This window comes from Myxocyprinus asiaticus, chromosome 1 (assembly GCF_019703515.2).
Source record: "Myxocyprinus asiaticus isolate MX2 ecotype Aquarium Trade chromosome 1, UBuf_Myxa_2, whole genome shotgun sequence".
NCBI classification, from domain to species: domain Eukaryota; kingdom Metazoa; phylum Chordata; class Actinopteri; order Cypriniformes; family Catostomidae; genus Myxocyprinus; species Myxocyprinus asiaticus.
In genome coordinates this window covers 38,156,198-38,173,922 of record NC_059344.1, presented here as the reverse complement: position 1 = coordinate 38,173,922, position 17,725 = coordinate 38,156,198, and the positions used below count along the sequence as shown (strand labels likewise).

At 39.5% G+C, this 17,725-nt stretch overlaps 1 protein-coding gene across 2 annotated transcripts in view; it reads left to right on the top strand.

The window, feature by feature from the left end:
• The window catches only part of LOC127447137 (receptor-type tyrosine-protein phosphatase eta-like), a 56,155-nt gene that overhangs the window by 36,843 nt on the left and 1,587 nt on the right, over positions 1–17,725 (top strand). The window contains exons 16-28 of one of the 2 annotated variants that reach the window (XM_051708849.1): positions 341–604; positions 717–863; positions 1,548–1,752; positions 1,974–2,098; positions 2,434–2,515; positions 3,610–3,657; positions 3,762–3,770; positions 6,658–6,745; positions 6,984–7,074; positions 7,177–7,250; positions 7,337–7,471; positions 8,668–8,784; positions 17,464–17,624. In XM_051708849.1, coding sequence (XP_051564809.1) covers positions 341–604; positions 717–863; positions 1,548–1,752; positions 1,974–2,098; positions 2,434–2,515; positions 3,610–3,657; positions 3,762–3,770; positions 6,658–6,745; positions 6,984–7,074; positions 7,177–7,250; positions 7,337–7,471; positions 8,668–8,784; positions 17,464–17,624 — 1,546 coding nt within the window. Of the gene's footprint in view, positions 1–340; positions 605–716; positions 864–1,547; positions 1,753–1,973; positions 2,099–2,433; positions 2,516–3,609; positions 3,658–3,761; positions 3,889–6,657; positions 6,746–6,983; positions 7,075–7,176; positions 7,251–7,336; positions 7,472–8,667; positions 8,785–17,463; positions 17,625–17,725 lie in introns of those variants that run through there. The other variant, XM_051708774.1, reaches the window with a different exon arrangement.

Genomic DNA, 17,725 nt, shown 5'->3' with positions numbered 1-17,725 from the left:
AGGTAAAAGTTATTTCGACATTCTGGTGGTTAGGGGCAGAATTATTCAAGCCTTATTGTGTTACTTTTTGTAAAATGGATTAAAATGTAATGGAGATCTGTTAAGTTGCGTTTTTAACCTTGAAATGTTACTACCGTATACAGTATAAATGACTGTTCTTGAGCTCCCAAGGCATTTGCATTTAGAGAATGATGCAATGGCATATTGTGTTCCCTTGAACTTACATACAACCTGCAAAAACCCTGTAAAAGAATAAATTCATAAAAACACTTTATTCTAGTCGTTAAAATGGTTGAAGTGATATAAGAAATTTTGCTGTGGTGTGTTTTGCCGTGTACAGATGCAGATCCAGTGGAGAGTTTAACCTGTATGGGTCCTAATTTAACTTTGCCAATACTCACCCTCTCATGGAGCCCTCCTTCTGGTGATTACCTGGGTTTTGAAGTCAAGCTATCCTCCTCTGACTCTTCAGTAAACACCAAGAGATTCAACTACACCTTTAAACACCTAAAGTACAATACTCAGTACACTGCCACTCTCTGGACACTCGGCTGTGGGAAGAAAAGCACCCTGAAGGAGATCCACTGTATGACTGGCATCACAAGTAATGAGATTACTTATATGTGACTGTTTTATATTTCTGATATTTGAAAATCTATTTGCGTTTTTATACCTCGGTACGCATCATATATTTCTTGTTTTTTGTTTGTTCGTAGGACCTGTTGTACCTAAAATAGAAACAGCAGTGACATTGACTGAAAAACAATACAACAAGTTTACTTTCATTCTTCAGCCAGAAGTCTTTAATGACTCAAATGGCCCTGTGCTATATTATGGTGTCCTTGTCTCCTCTGGCACTATTGGTATGTCTGATAAACCTGACACTTTATAGTCTCTTCTTTCATAATTCTCTAGAATTCATAGATTTTTATCTTATCATTAGAACATTGTTCCAATAAAAAGAGTATTTTAATGCATTTAAGATTCACACATTAAGCACAATCGATAGCATTTGTGACATAATGTTGATGATTACCACAAAAATATATTTGTAATTTTTTTTTAACGAGACTCCAGCCTTTTTTGCCTTTTAAAAAAAAGGAAGTTATAAATGGAAGTGAAAGAGGCCAGTCAGTAAACATTAAAATACACACTGTTTCAAAAGTATAGCCACAAGACGTAAACCTTATATGTTAACATGATTTTAGTGTGATAGAATCACAGATTTACGGGGATTGCAACGTTTTCCAGATTGCAGGTTTTACCATGAACCCGTCATCATTAAAATAAAGTTGTAATATTGCTTAGATAGCAATTTAGATAGCAAAAAAAAAAAGTGTAGTTTAATGTTTATGGACTGGCCCATTCAGTAAATACCTTACTGAAACCATGATTTTTGGCCTCTTCTTTTTTTTTTCTTAAAAAGGGATGAGTCGAAATTAAAATTTTTGTTGTAATCAGCATTATGTCACAAATGCTGTCGATATGACAAGCTTAACTTGTATTGAACTCAGAACATCTTTTAATGTGATTTTTGCATGCTACAGATTACTCAGGCGAAAGCAGCACACAGTTTGATCAGTGCCTGTTAAAAACCTATAAGGACTGGAAAGCAAAGAGGTGCACCACCTACCTGGCTTTTGTCAAAGACACAGGGCTTAGAAATGTGAAGGAACAAACCATTGTCATTGGAGATCAGACTACGTGGATGGGTTACACAAATGGAGAACTTGATGCTAAAGGAAGTTACAGGTAAGTCATTATACTTCCACTACAATGCATAAAACTCACTGCTGCATACACTAAAACCCATTATAAAAGTTGAATACATACTTCCATTACTAAACTAAACTACTGTACTGTATTCTAATGCTGCTTTGTTGCACAGCTCTATAATCTGCAATTCTATGTTGGTTACCATGATGTCGTTACATCTTCTGCATTACGCTGTCATGTGTTCGGCATTGTTGCAGTTTTGCTGTCATTGCTTTCACTCATCTGGAGATTAGTAAGGAGAACGGTTTAGTGGATGTGTCTAATTCATACTACTCCATATCCCAGTTTTATCAAAGCTCCATCACTCTGCCTGAGAACCCAGGTAACGACTGGGAGACTTCTCTCAATATTCAGAGCACTGAGTACATCATAACACATCATTGCTGATGTTATGTATTTATTTATTTCATTATTATTACATTTACCTAGGGTGACAAACAATTAGGGTGACAAAATGTATTCTCCTTGTGTATTTATTTCAAAAGCATTCATTTACATCAAAAGTATATGACATGTACCTTTACAGAAACATTTTCATTACAGGGAAAATCCACATTTGTGTGCTTCAGATACAATTTAAACAGCAGTCCCATAAACATTTATGTTGAGTTATGTTTTTAAACTGTAGTTAATTTCTGGTCTTTCTCCCTGTGTCAGTGGTAATTGGAGGGGCAGCTGGAGGAGTCGGTTTTGCTGCTATTCTCATTGTCATCATCATCGGGGTTGTGATGTGTAGACGGTGAGACGTTTACAGATCTTGCACATTATTATTGATGTATGGATTGTTTGATTTACAGTTGGTGTTAGAGATAAGGTTTGATTTAGAGATGTTGGAATGATTAAATAGTCTTAATAAACTGTATAAACTTTGAAGTGTGAAGATATGTATTAATAGATTCCGACTGTCGTAACTTTAGTTTAGGGATCAGAAATTAGACAGTAATTCATGACCAATAATTACACTGGTAAGTGACTAGTTATGGACTTGTTTGGATTATAAAGTATTTATTAAGTCTTTATTGGATGATTTCTTATTCTAGTTTTATAGCCCCTTTATATTTGCTTTTGTCATAACAATGAATTTCTTAGCTAAAAACAAAACATATTAATAGCTAGTATGATGCAAAATACATTTTTAAAAATACTTTTATAGGTTCTCAGTTTCTGTGTAAATATGCGGCTTATAAGTATGAAATACATGTAGAATGCATAAAGTATTTCAACAAAGCAGGGAAGGTTAGGTTTATGTTTAGTGGTTGGTGTTGGTGTAGAGTGTTTGTGGGACTCAGTAAACACAATGCACATGCTGCAGTGATGCCCCAACTGTATGGTAGTATTTAATTAGTAGAGCAAATAGCATCCAACACTATGTGCCCTTTGTGTAGAGGATGCATTTTGTTGCTATTTACACTAAGCATCAAAAGTCTCTGCCTTGCATATTTATTATATACGTATAAGTTGCACATTCACATAGTGTAATGAGAACCTATAAAGGATGTATTTTGCACCTTACTAGCTACTGGTATCTTTTGTTTTTACCTAATAAGTTAATTGTTAGAAAAAAACAAAATGTAAAGAGGCTATTAGGCAAGGGTAAGAAATCAACGGACAAAGACCTAATAAATACATTATACATCCAAACAAGTCTGTAACTAGTCCCTTACAAGTCCATTTATTAGTAACTAATTACTGTCTAATTTCTGATCCCTAAAATAAAGTGTTACCCAGATGGTTCTTTTATATGTTTATGAGCAGCAGCAACTAGATATTCTGTTAGTATCTAGTAGCTACATTATGCTTCATAATAATTACATTATTCTTTCCATTTAACAGAAAGCAAGGAAAAGATAATTCTACTAGTGTTCCCATCCACACCATTAGGTGAGTATACTGTTCAAAATAGCATAATACATCCTAGAAAAAGATATGAAATCCATTCACATATCCCTTTAATAATTCCAAATTCTGTTCTGTTTTTTTCACAGAAACAAAGTGTAAGTAACCACACTTTCTTGCCTTTTTTGTCGGTTCACTCTCATTTTATATTCATAATTTTACTGAATACTATGACTGCATATTACACTGATCAGCCACAACATTAAAACCACCTGCCTAATATTGTGTAGGTACCCCTCGTGCCGCCAAAACTGTGGTGAGAAGAATAGCATCTCCGAATGCTATTCTGAGATGCGGGTTGGCGCTGTTTTGGCGGCACGAGGGGGACCTACACAATATTAGGCAGGTGGTTTTAATGTTGTGGCTGATCGGTGTATCTTAAATATATGTAGTAGTTGTTGAGCTATGTATGAACAATAAGCAATGAATATTTTTTTTTTTATTTTCAAAACTTAAACATTTGTCTTTAATTCTATAAAGTATTTGTACATATTATTATACTGTATTGTGTTAAGTATTTAAAGCTGAAGTATGTAATTTTTTGTTGTAAAATACTTTCTCCTATTCAAGCTTAATATGCAGAGACAACTATAAGTAAGCCATTCATAGGATAATTTCTCAAAAACTGTAAGCACTGTGTCTCTGTAGCACTCTGAAAATTCCTGTTTGTTTTGAGCGACCCATCTGTACAAACACAGTTACTGTAACTTTGTTGGCAATGACAGACAGATGATGACGATGTAGTGAAGAACCCTAGTGCAGTGTATTTACAATGTGAAATCCAAAAACCTGAATACAAAACAAAACAAACATAAACGACTTGCCGTGACTTGATGTGAAGTGACTTGATGTGACTTGACGTGACTTGACGTGACTTGATGACATGACGTGACGTGACTTAAACAACATTACACCAAACAATACCTGAAAAAAGACAATGGCAAACATGAGGGCTTAAATACAAGGACATGAGCAAACACATGACAATGACAACCAATTACAAGACTAAACTAATAACAAGATAACAAGACTACTAAAACATGAACCAATGAAAAGACAAGACTAATAAACAAGATACTCAAACAATGAACCAATGAAAACAAGACACATGAACAGGGGAAACACATGCCAAGATCACATGAGGGAACAGGAAAATCACATGACATGAACAAGGAAGTGAACACATTTCAAAATAAAAGACCTGAAACATGAACAAACACATTTAAACATGACATATCCCCCCACAAGGGGCGGCTCCCAATGCCCAAACATAAACAAACAATGGAGTTCAATAGGGAGCTGGGGGGAGGGGGGTCCTTGAAGCATGGCCTGGCGAGACAGGGCATGGAGCATGGCCTGGCGAAACTGGGCGTGGGCATGGCCTGGCGAAACTGGGCGTGGGCATGGCCTGGCGAAACTGGGCGTGGGCATGGCCTGGCGAAACAGGGCGTGGGCATGGCCTGGCGAAACGGGGCGTGGAGCATGGCCTGGCAAAACAGGGCGGAGCCTGTGGAAGGTGGAGCCATGTGAGGCTCGAGGGGCAGAGCCATGGAAGGTGGAGCCATAAGAGGCTCCGGCAGCGGTGGAGGTTCGGAGGACCAAGGCGGAGCTGGGGGATCGGAAGACTGAGGCAGTGCCGGTGGGGCTGAGGACCAAGGCAGAGCCATAGGAATGGAGGTCCCCAGTGGAGCCAAAGGATCGGAGAGCCAAGGCGGAGCCAGGTGACCAACATACCAAGGAGGAGCTGGAGGAACGAGGAACCCCGGTGAAGCCGATAGGCTGGAGGACCGCGGTGGAGCCGAGGGAATGTAGAGCCGAGGTGATGTCGAGGGATCGAAGGGCCAAGGCGGAGTCCAGGGCTCGGAGGGTCTAGTCAGAGTCGGAGGGTCAGAAGTTCCCCTTGTCTGAGATGTCACAGGGGGTGATGGTCAAGCCAGGGACTTGGAGGGAACCGGCTGATCAGGAGAACTCAGGGTGGGCACAAGGGCGGGAATCAACTCCAGGTCTAATAGCCCAGTGAGAGTTGGCTCTGGGACGGGCGAGGCTTGCAACACTGGCTCTGGGACGGACAAGGCTTGCAACTCTGGCTCTGGGATGGATGAGGCTTGCAACGCTGGTTCGTTGGCCATGGCAGGGGTGGGCGTTGGCTCGTGGAGCGGAGGCAAGCCTGTGACATGGCATGGAGCAGACTTAAGCTTGGCTGTGACATGGCATGGAGCAGACTCAGGTGTGGCTGTGACATGGCATGGAGCAGACTGAGGCTTGGCTGTGACATGGCATGGAGCAGACTCAGGATCCTGGGCAGAAGGTGGTGCAAGCTCTGTGACCATGACGTGGCACTCTGGCTTGGCGACCATGATGTGTGGCCCTGGCTCGGCAACCATGACGTGGGACCCTGGCTCGGCGACCATGATGTGGGACCCTGGCTCAGCGACCATGACGGTGGATGACTCTGACATGGCAGTCACTGTAGGAGAGTATAGTTCCTTATCAGCCACTCCTACAGTGAAAGATGAACCGTTCAGTTGTAGGGCTAAATCCATGTATTGAGCCAGATTGAGGGTAATCCGACCGTCAGTCATCAGGGAGGAGACCGGCTCATTCAGCCCAAAATGGAAACAGTCCTTGAGGGCAATATTATTCAATCCACCATGTAGCAAAGTCCACAAAACTCCTCGACATATTCTTCCAGGGGACGATTCCCCTGACGTTGGAGCAGGAGCTGAACTGCTGGGAAATCACATGACATGAACAAGGAAATGAACAAATTTTAAAATAAAAGACCTGAAACATGAACAAACACATTTAAACATGACAGTTACTTTGACTTGACCAATGGCGTGAATTGGGGGCGGGACTTTCTCTTTATTTGACCAACAGCAGATGGGGGGCGTAAGTTAAATGTCATCTTTAAATACAGTGTTCTATGGTGTGTTGTATGGTTTAAACATATTTTCTATCGTCTCTTATTTAATGGTGTCACAGGAGTGATCCAATCAAGGTGGAGGATTATGAGGTTTACTATAAGAGGCAAAGAGTTGATTCCTTCTGTGGATTTGCTGAAGATTTTGAGGTGATTATATATTTGGCTTTTTTATTTGTATTTAAGTAATCCTGTGGCTGATAAACATACTCAATATAAAATGAGAGGTAACAGTTTATAGCAGACTACAGATGATTATTCATGATATAGCGTACAGTAATTGTAATAAAATCAAATTACGTGAAAGAGCCAGACCAATGAACACAATGGTAAGATGTACTGATCTATTTAAATTTATGTGTGTGTGTGTGTGTGTGTGTGTTTGTAGGATCTAAGGCCGGTTGGGATAAATCAGTCAAAGGCTGTTGCTCTGGCCCCTGAAAACAAAGCCAAGAATCGTTATAACAATGTGCTGCCATGTAAGAACCAACATTTTTCCCTTAATAAAGTTACAGAACACTTTACATCTATTCATTTAGCCCACGTTTATAAACTGTATATGGTTCATGTCTTCTTGACAGATGATTTATCTCGTGTTAAGCTCTCTGTGCTTGGCAGCCCATTTGATGACTATGTTAATGCCAGCTACATGCCGGTAGGAAGCTAGAAAAATATGTCTGGTCACATTTAGCTCCTTTGCACAGATGTCATGCTAATTGTGTGATTACTCTGTGATTCTAGGGTTACTCTTCCAAGAAGGAGTTTATTGCAGCACAAGGCCCACTGCCCTGCACCGTGAATGACTTCTGGAGGATGATCTGGGAAAAAAACGTGCACACTGTTGTCATGCTCACCAAATGCAATGAGCAAGGACGGGTACAGAATTCATTCATGTATCACCTTATCTATAATCACACATACTGTAGGGGCCGTTCACACAGAACATGTTTTGCACCAGTCTGCACTGTTTTTCAATTGTTTTACTATGTAATCATCCGTTTGATGGACATCTTTGTCTGTTATGATGTGTCCAACTGCTTTTGTGCCATGAGTGCACCATTCGTTGCGTTGTGTCTAGCTTTTGTTTAACACAAGAAAGCATTCTGTGTGAACGGACCCGTACTTGACTTTGGATTTTTTTTACTGGTATATCAAATGCCTAATAGCCAGACTGTGAGTCATTGTATGGATCACATCACTTTGCCATTAGGGATTTGATGTATGCTTTTATTGTCAGAAATAAAGCCTTCATATCATAATGCATGGTACACATGTTAGTTGGTATGAAGTGTTTAATGCCACATCCATATCTTGTCGTGTTCTTGCATCAGCTATTTATTTATTTTTTTTAATTTAAAATCTATCATTGTTATCATTGTCAAAGCTTGAATTCAGCTTTATCTTACATTTATTTAAAGGGGTCATGGCATGCCTTTTTTATTATTTTAATGTTCCTTGAGGTTCACTTATAATGTTAGTAAAGTTTTTTGCACAAAAAAAAAGTCATATATTTGTAAAACATGATCATTTTCCACCCTCATTCTGACCCTCTGTCAGAAACGCTCTGTTTTAACACTGCTTCTCCTTTAAGACTTAACAGTGAACGCCCACTGTTGATGATTGGCTCTCTGCTCTCGACTAACCTGCTCTCTTCTTGCCATCTCACTACTCACTGCTACTGGGCGGGTCTACAATAATGATAAAGTAAAGTAGGCGTTAATGTGTTGCTGTGGAGGCAAATGCCTACCACAGTGTTACATCACAATGTGGAGGAAGTGGAGAATGAGTCATTTTGGCAGCTTGGTTTCAACAAATACTCTTTTTGCAGTGAGGAGGAAGTTTGAGTTCTGAAACTTACAGTATGTTTTTATAGTACAATGACCTCTTAAGTTAAAAGATCAAGGTAAAAGATTCCTCATGTTATGACCCTTTTAACATTATCTGTCCTCTTTCAGCACTGTGTGACATTTATCATTATTTATGATTGTTAAATTACATTTCATAGCTCATTTCAGGTATTTAACAAATAACGAGCTTAAGTTACTGCTGCTTAAATGTTTTGTCCCTCCCAGGTAAAATGTGAGGAATACTGGCCAGCAGAGATTAAACATTTTAATAATCTGACAGTCATGACTACTTCTGAGATCCCATTGGATGACTGGACTATACGCGACTTTGAAGTGAAAAATGTAAGAGCATCTGTGTTGCATATTAACAGACATATATTGTATACATTGTTGAATATATTGATATATTCATACTGTATATTGTTGTAAATTACAGACAGACCCAGGTTGCTATTTGAACACTAAACAACCCAAATACTACACAAAATATCATGAACATTACACTGCATACCACATTTTTGTTTTATTTTATGTACTGTATTGGTGACTTTACATGCCCATCTAATTTTTATATGAAATGTTAAATTTATGCTGAAAAGCTTAACAGAATATTTTTGATTTTTTTAATTTTTTTATTTTAAAAAGTTCTAATTTAATATTTTTTTGTGATTAACAGTTTTTTAGATTCTAAATATATTACATAAAATAAATTACAATATACTGTATATGAACAGAATCAAACAATTATACCCTTTTAACCCCCAATATCCCCAATCCCCCTTGCAATCCTAAACTCCACCCCAACCCTTGAAACAACCACACCGTCTTTTTCCAGAGCAGCCTGTATTTCTCCAGAGGTTACCTGTGGTTTTTTCTTTGGCAGTTGTGGCTGAAATCTTTCTTGGTCTACCTGACCTTGGCTTGGTATCAAGAGATCCCCGAATTTTCCACTTCTTAATAAGTGATTGAACAGTACTGACTGGCATTTTCAAGGCTTTGGATATCTTTTTATATCCTTTTCCATCTTTATAAAGCTCCATTACCTTGTTACGCAGGTCTTTTGACAGTTCTTTTCTGCTCCCCATGGCTCAGTATCTAGCCTGCTCAGTGCATCCACGTGAGAGCTAACAAACTCATTGACTATTTATACACAGGCACTAATTGCACTTTAAAAAGCCACAGGTGTGGGTAATTAATCTTTAATTGCCATTTAAACCTCTGTGTGTCACCTTGTGTGTTTGTAACAAGGCCAAACATTCAAGGGTATGTAAACTTTTGATCAGGGCCATTTGGGTGATTTCTGTTATCATTATGATTTAAAAAGGAGCCAAACAACTATGTGATAATAAATGGCTTCATATGATCACTATCCTTAAATAAAAGACAGTTTTTTTGCATGATCAGTCATATTTTCAAAATCAATGCCAAAATTTCACAATTTCTGCCAGGGTATGCAAACTTTTTTTTTTTTTTCTAATCATTTTTTTTATTGATTTATACAGCAAATCACACAGACATAATAGAAAATACAACCTCAAATCACATGACATTTTTTTTTTCTCTCCCCAAACAATAATCCCTCCACCCCACCCGACACAAACAAGCACTCTAGTGATCGGGAGTCAACTGACAAAGACACACAATAGACAATAAAACAGGAAATATTTAGACATAGAAATAAAATAAATAAATAAATAAAAACTCTAATCCCTCTCCACTTCCCCTCCCCGAGAACCCTCCAAAAAGGCTAGATAACTGCCCCACTTCCTAATGAAAATATCCATGCTATCCAGCCATCTGTACATCATCTCCTCAAACGCCGCCACCCTACCCAGTTCAGCGCACCACTCACGAAACGAGGGCGCATCAGACGACTTCTATCCCTTGAGAATTAACCGCCTGCCAAACATCACACCTGTCAGGACCCAACTCTCCATGTATTTATCACCCACATGCAGGACCGCTACATCCCCCAAAACACACAATCTGGGGCAAATCGAAAACCGTGTGTTGACCACTTCGCATATGAACCTCTGTACTTTCAACCAAAACTCTTGTATCCTAACACATCCCCAGAAAACATGGGATGTGTCCCCGTCTTCTGATTGGCATTTCCAGCAGGTGGGTGTGTTTTTAAGACCAAGCCTATACATTCTAGAGGGGGTCCAATAAAATCGATGCAAAATCTTAAATTGCATAAGGTGCACCCTTGCATCTCTAGATGCAGACTTGATGTTTTTTAAAATCCCAGCCCACACCCCATCCTCCAACACCAAATTAAAATCTCATAATCTCTTAATAGAAGTTAAAGCTCCATCTCCCAAACTCTGAATTAGCAAAGTGTAATACACTGATGCCTCATGTCCTTTACCAAAAGCAGCAAGCACCTCTCCCAAAGTATCTGCCGCTCTAGGGGGTGTACGCTACTCCCAAAAATAGTGCAGAGCAGATGGCGCAACTGTAAATACCTAAAAAACTGAGATCTGGGAATCCCAAAATGTTGAGTCAAATTATCAAAGGATATAGATCACCGTGTGCACCCCCCTGACAATCCACTCTGACCAGCAGAAGGGGGACTCATCAATACATAATTTTGGGTTCAACCATATGCTCGAAACAGCATTCAAATAAATGTCCGAATTAAACACTCTGGACACTTTTGTCCATACCGAGTTCAAATGAGAGATGACTGGGTGTAACTTTATTTCACCGGTTAATTTGATAGACAGGCCCTGCAATGGCGAAATAGGGGAAAGAACTTCTTGTTCAATACAAAACCAAGGAGGGGCTCTTTCAGGTGGAAGTGACCAATGAGCCAAATGTCTGAGACCGAAAGCATAATAATAAAACAACATTTTGGGTAGGCCTAGTCCACCTTTGTCATTCGGCCTATGTAATTTGTTGAAGTACAATCTGGGACGCTTACCATTCCAAATGAAGGGCTTCGCTATACTTTCAAATTGCTTAAAATAAGAGAGGGGGACATCTATAGGGAGTGACTGTAGCAGGTAGTTGAATTTTGGAATACAATTCATTTTAATTACATTGACCTTCCCAATCATCGATAAATGTAGTGAAGCCCACCTGTCCACATCGCTTGAAAATCTTTTTATTAGAGGGTCAAAATTAACTCTAACTAAGTCAGACAAATTTGGTGGAAATAAAATACCGAAATATTTAATGCCCTGTTTGGGCCACTGAAAAGTGCCTGGCTGGAAAGCCACTACTGGACAGCATGCTTTCAGAGCCAAAGCTTCGGATTTAGACCAATTGACTTTGTATCCTGAGAACTTGGAGAAGGAATTAATAATTCTGTGGAGGCAAGGCATAGATCTAGAAGGGTCGGAGACAAATAATAATATATCATCTGCATAAAGCAGAAGCTTATGCGCCACACCTCCCGCAATCACCCCTGGAAAATCATCCTCTTTTTTTTTATCGCGGCTGCCAATGGTTCCAGGGCAAGACAGAACAATAATGGGGAAAGAGGGCAACCCTGCCGGGTGCCTCTATTAAGAGTAAAATAATCTGAAATTAATCAGTTTGTTTGTACTGCTGCTACAGGGTGTCTATAAAGTAACATAATCCAACCAATAAATGTACTCCCGAACCCATACATTTCCAAAATCTTAAAAAGATAATCCCATTCAACCATATCAAATGCCTTTTCAGCGTCGAGTGAAATGGCAGCGACCGGAGTCTAATCATTCGCCACTGACCATATGATATTGATGAAACGCCTAATATTATCAGAAGAGCTATGGCCCCGAATAAACCCCACCTGATCTATATGTATAAGAGATGTCATAACTTTACTTAATCGGTTAGCCAGAATTTTTGACAAAATTTTTATATCTAACTCGATCAGGGAAACTGGGCAGTAACTTTTACACTCGCTTGGATCTTTGTCCTTTTTAAGAATCAGACTGATCCGGGCTTGTGTCATGGTTGGGGGAAACTTTCCATTCTTTAATACTTCTGTATAAACTTCTAGTAAAAGTGGAGCCAATGCTGTTGCACAAGATCTAAAAAATTCAGCTGCAAATCCATCTGGCTCGGAGTTTTGCCTGTAGGCAGGGACATAATTACCTCGTCAAGCTCCTCCAAGGTTATTTCAGAATCAAGAGAGTTTTTTTGCTCGGTCGTCAGTTTAGGGAGTTCTAATGGATCCACAAATTTTCCAATATCTCCATCAGTAGTTGAAGACGTGGAACTATAGAGATCAAAATAGAACTCCCTAAAAGCATTATTAATATCACTGGTCGAGGTAAATATTTCACCGGCAGAAGATTTTATTGAGGGAATGGTAGAAAAAGACTCTCTCTGTTTTATATATCTAGCTAAAAGCTTCCCTGATTTTTCCCCCGACTCAAAGCATGACTGTCTTGCCCTGAACAACCAAAACTCCACTTTCCGTGACAAAATCGCATTATATCTATATTTCAATCGGGTCAATTCTCTGAGGCCATCAGATGACATACGACATTTCAGCTCTGCCTCTGCCCTTTTAATATTCCCTTCCAATTCCACAAGTTCTTGTGCTTTGGATTTTTTGGTGAATGAGGCATACTGTATGATCCGACCCCTAAGAACCGCCTTAAGTGCCTCCCAAGCCACGCCCACAGAGGATACTGAGGACCAGTTGGTCTCCATATAAACATTGATTTCAGCCTTTAACATTTTTAGGAAATCAGGATTTTGCAAGAGGGATACATTAAAGTGCCAACTATATGATTTCTTTTTCTCTGTATGTGGCAACATCTCTAAACTCACCAGGGTGTGATCCGAGACTAAGATGTTTCCAATTGAGCAATCGACTACAGATGAAATGAGGGACTTAGATATAAAAAAAAAAAAATCTATTCTAGAATAAATCTTATGGACTGATGAAAAAAATTTATAGTCCCTACCAGATGGGTTCAAAAGTCGCCAGATATCTGCAAGACCAAGATTTATACACATCCTGTGAAGTGTCACTGTTGCTCTAGGGGGCTTACACACTTTCGCTTCACTATGATCAAGAACTGAGTCCATCAAAAGGTTAAAGTCTCCTCCCAATATTATATCATAAGGGGTCCTAATGGTTTGCAACATCCTTTCAAGATCAATAAAAAAGTTCTGATCTTCAGCATTGGGTGCATAAATATTAGCCAAAATAAGATTTTGCCCCTGAATTTCAACTAAAACAATAATGACTCTTCCTAATTTATCCTTAATCTGTTTGAGATATTTGAATTGTAGATGTTTACTTATCAATATAATAACTCCCTTGCTCTTACTTGAGCCAGCACTAAAAAAAACATGTCCATCCCATATCTTCCCAAATTTTTCAGCTACCTGTGGGGAAAGATGTGTTGCTTGAAGAAACACTATATCATATTTCTTATGCTTAAGAAAAGTAACAACCTTTCTTCTTTTTATGGGGTGCTCCAACACATTCACATTCCATGTGGAGAGGGATAATCCATTCATATTAACGACTGACATCTTGATATAATAAAAAGAAAAAAAAATGTGTGCCAAAAATAAGATTATACAGAACACAATCCCCATTAGTGCAACATTCAAACCCCGAACTCCCCCCCGAACCAACCAACCAACCAACCAAAAAAAAAAAAAAGAAAACGTGCGCATTTACCCCGCGTACGAGAGCGCCAACCGTCATCAATCCCTCCAAACTCAAAAGGTCCATGCACGCCTGCAAGAGCCCCCGCGACAACTTTGCCATCGGATTGCTCAATTTTGCCTCACAAATTTGTAAGGCAAAATTACATAACAGAAAATATTTTGTAAAACAAACATCTGCCAATAGGCATCATAAACACACGTAACGTATAGATTCATTCACAGAACTGACTTAAAGATGTGTTCTTCTACAGAACAAAATTCCAGCCGCTATAAACCGTTCAGTGTCCTCGAACAGTCAAACAGATGAACGGTGAACCGGTTGCTTATGACGTAATCATTCCAATGTCCCGCAGAAAAACTCCGCAAATCAAACCTCAGCCAACAGGAGGCATAAGAACAAAGAACATGCAGGTTCATCCACAAAACTGTCCCAAAGCAGTGTTACTCCACAAAGCAAACTCCAGCTGCTAGGCGGAACCATCATAAACAGCAGCAAAACAGGAATCCCGGTTCCTCGGGTGATCAAGAGTCAAGTTCACTCAAAGGGCACATGAAAAGAATACACCATGACTTACTCAGACCGCCAACTGTAAAAAAGACATCCTTTGTGTGGGCATGTAAACATTTTGCGGTCATCCATAGTGTCTAATCTCAATCTGGCCGGGAACTTCAGTGCAGAAGCGATCTTCCGTCAATGCAAAAGATTCTTTAAGGAAAAGTGTTATTCCACCAAACAGATTCCAGCCGCCAGGTGGAGTCATCACAAAAAGAAACAAAAATGACGCCCAACTTCCTCCAACAGTAGAGTCAATGAACAGCGAGTCGATCCACTTACATGAGAAAAACCCCAATGGTTTACTCACTCATAGATTTTATTAAAGACAGTGCTTGTTTCGGACATGTGAATACTTTGCGACCATCCTTCGTCTCTATTCTCAGTCTGGCCGGAAAGTGAAAAAACGATATTTCTTTGATGCAAGAGTTTCTTACACTCCTTGAATCGCTCGCGTTTCTCTCTTGTCGAATTCATAAAGTCCGGGAACAAGAAAATACTGTGATTCTTCCAAGAAAGCCCTCCCTTATTCCTCGCCTGGCGCAACACAAGATATTTATCGGATGATCTCAGAAATTTGACCAAAATCGATCAGGGCCTGTTTCCCTCAGTAGATCTACCCGCCGGATCTCTGTGAGCTCGCTCGATTTCCAGCCCGTGGCCCGTTATGTCGAGCAGATTCGGGAAGAGTTCATCCAAGAATTTCACCATATCTCTGCCCTCCTCATGCTCAGGAATTCCAACAATTCAGACATTATTTCTGCGATTTCTATTCTCAAGATCTTCAATTTTTCCAAGAACACATTCCAAATCAACTTTGGTCACGGGTGAATTAGCGGGTAATTCCCTCTCCGATGACTCAAGACAATCGATTTGTCTCTCAACAACCATCACTCTTGTGACTAACGCCGTAATCGATCGATGTATAAAAGCGAGATCCTCCAAGTCAGCAAGAATCCTCATCAGCATCACCGACATTTTGGATAGTTGACGCTGGATCTCCTCTCTCGTCGCACCAACCAAATCGAGTCCTCGGTCTGTAGGCCTGACGGGGCTTTCATCCTGAGCATGTAAGTATCTTTTAATATCTCCAGAGCCTGAGGATTTTGACTTCTTTGCCATATTTTACCTCATAGAGCAAATGTATAACTGACTGTATCGAATTTCACCAGGTTATCACATAAAAAAAAATTCAAAATTTAGCAAAGTGCGCAGAGCTCGTTGCTCACACGTCTGCTCCCTGCATGGCGTCTCGTGACCCCCAGGGTATGCAAACTTTTGAGCACAACTGTATATATAAAAATCTATTCTAGAGTCAATTTTATGAAATGATGAAAAAAGGTATAATCCCTCCCATATGGATTAAGAAGTCTCCAAATGTCTGTAAGACCAAGATTTCTACACATCCTCTGAAGTGTCAACATTGCTCTAAGTGTCTACACACTTTCGCATCACTATGATCATGGACCGGATCCATTAACGGATTGAAGTCTCCACCCAAAACCATATCATGAAGGATCCCAGCTACTAGTTACTTTACCTCAAGATCTATAAAAAAGTTCTGATCATCAGCATTGGGTACATAAATATTAGCCAAAATAAGATTTTGCCCCTGTATTTCAGCCAATACAATAATGACTTTTCCTAAATTATCTTTAATCTGTTTGAGATATTTAAATTGTAAATGCTGACTTATCAAATTGATGACTTCCCTTCTCTTACTTGAACCAGCACTGTAAAACACATACCCACCCTATTGCCTTACCAAGTTTTTCAGCTTCCTGTGACGAAAGGTGCATTTCTTGAAGAAACACTGTCATATTTTTTACACTTAAGGAAAGATACAACCTTCCTTCTTTTTATAGGGTGCCCCTGCCCATTAACATTCCATGTGGAGAGAAACATTTTACCTATATTAAAGTGTGACATATTGACATGTAAAGATAAATTGTGTACCCAAGGCAAAATTACATAGACCACTTTCCAACATTGATGTAACCATCAAATCCTGAACAACCCACAGACCAGAAAACAATGCACTTTAACCCAGCGCACAATAGTCCCAACTGGCATCCATCCCCCGGAAATCTGACGGTCCATGCACAGATTTTCCGCAACACTATTGCTTCCAGATTACTCAAGTCTCAAACCCTCGTTTTATTACTCCGATAACTCGTTTTTTTTGTTTTTTTACGTAAACCATGCCATTTAATTGCACATAAATGTATTCCGTAAAATAAGCCCCAGTAAATAATCACATTTACACCCACAAAATGAACGAGTGAACTCAAGAATAAGTCAATAAAGGGAGAAAGAGAAAAAAGAAAAGAAAAAAAGAGTGGAGCGAGAGTCAGTGGGCAGCCAAGAGAATAACAAACCCTCTCAGGCTGCATCAGTAAAATGCACAATGTGTAATCTGTATTGTTGACTGAGTGCAGGCAAAATTACCCACTCACACCATTGATTTAATGAAGGCCATAGCTTGTCGTGGGCATGTAAAAGTCTTGCGCCCATCATTGCCATCAGTTTTCAGCAGTGTGAAGCTTACCTTCTGTTAGTGCAGCAATTTTTTACACTCTTTGAATCCGTCCCACTTCACTTGACTCACTCTAGCAAAGTCTGGAAAAACCATAATGTTGTGGTCCTCCCAGCACAACTTGCCTTTATTCCTCGCCACTCGTAGAACAAAGTCTCAAGAATCTTACCAGGATAGATCGGGGTAGCTTAACATAAATTTATTGTCATTATGAACAAGATGTAAACACCATGTTAGTGTCATTCTATGTTATATAACAGTGTTAATATCAGTGTTATGTAGTAAATCTGTCCTGTACGCACAGTTAAAAACAACAGAGACTCGATCAGTTCGTCACTTCCATTTCACTGCATGGCCGGACCATGGAGTTCCTGAGACCACTGAGCTTCTCATCAACTTCAGACACCTGGTCAGAGAACACATGGACCAGTATTCGCGACATTCACCCACACTTGTTCACTGCAGGTACTTGAGTAGTTTCTGAACACTTAAATATACTTTATAGAAGCTAATTTATACAAACCACAATTATATTTCAAACTGATATACTTGATGTTTTTTTAATG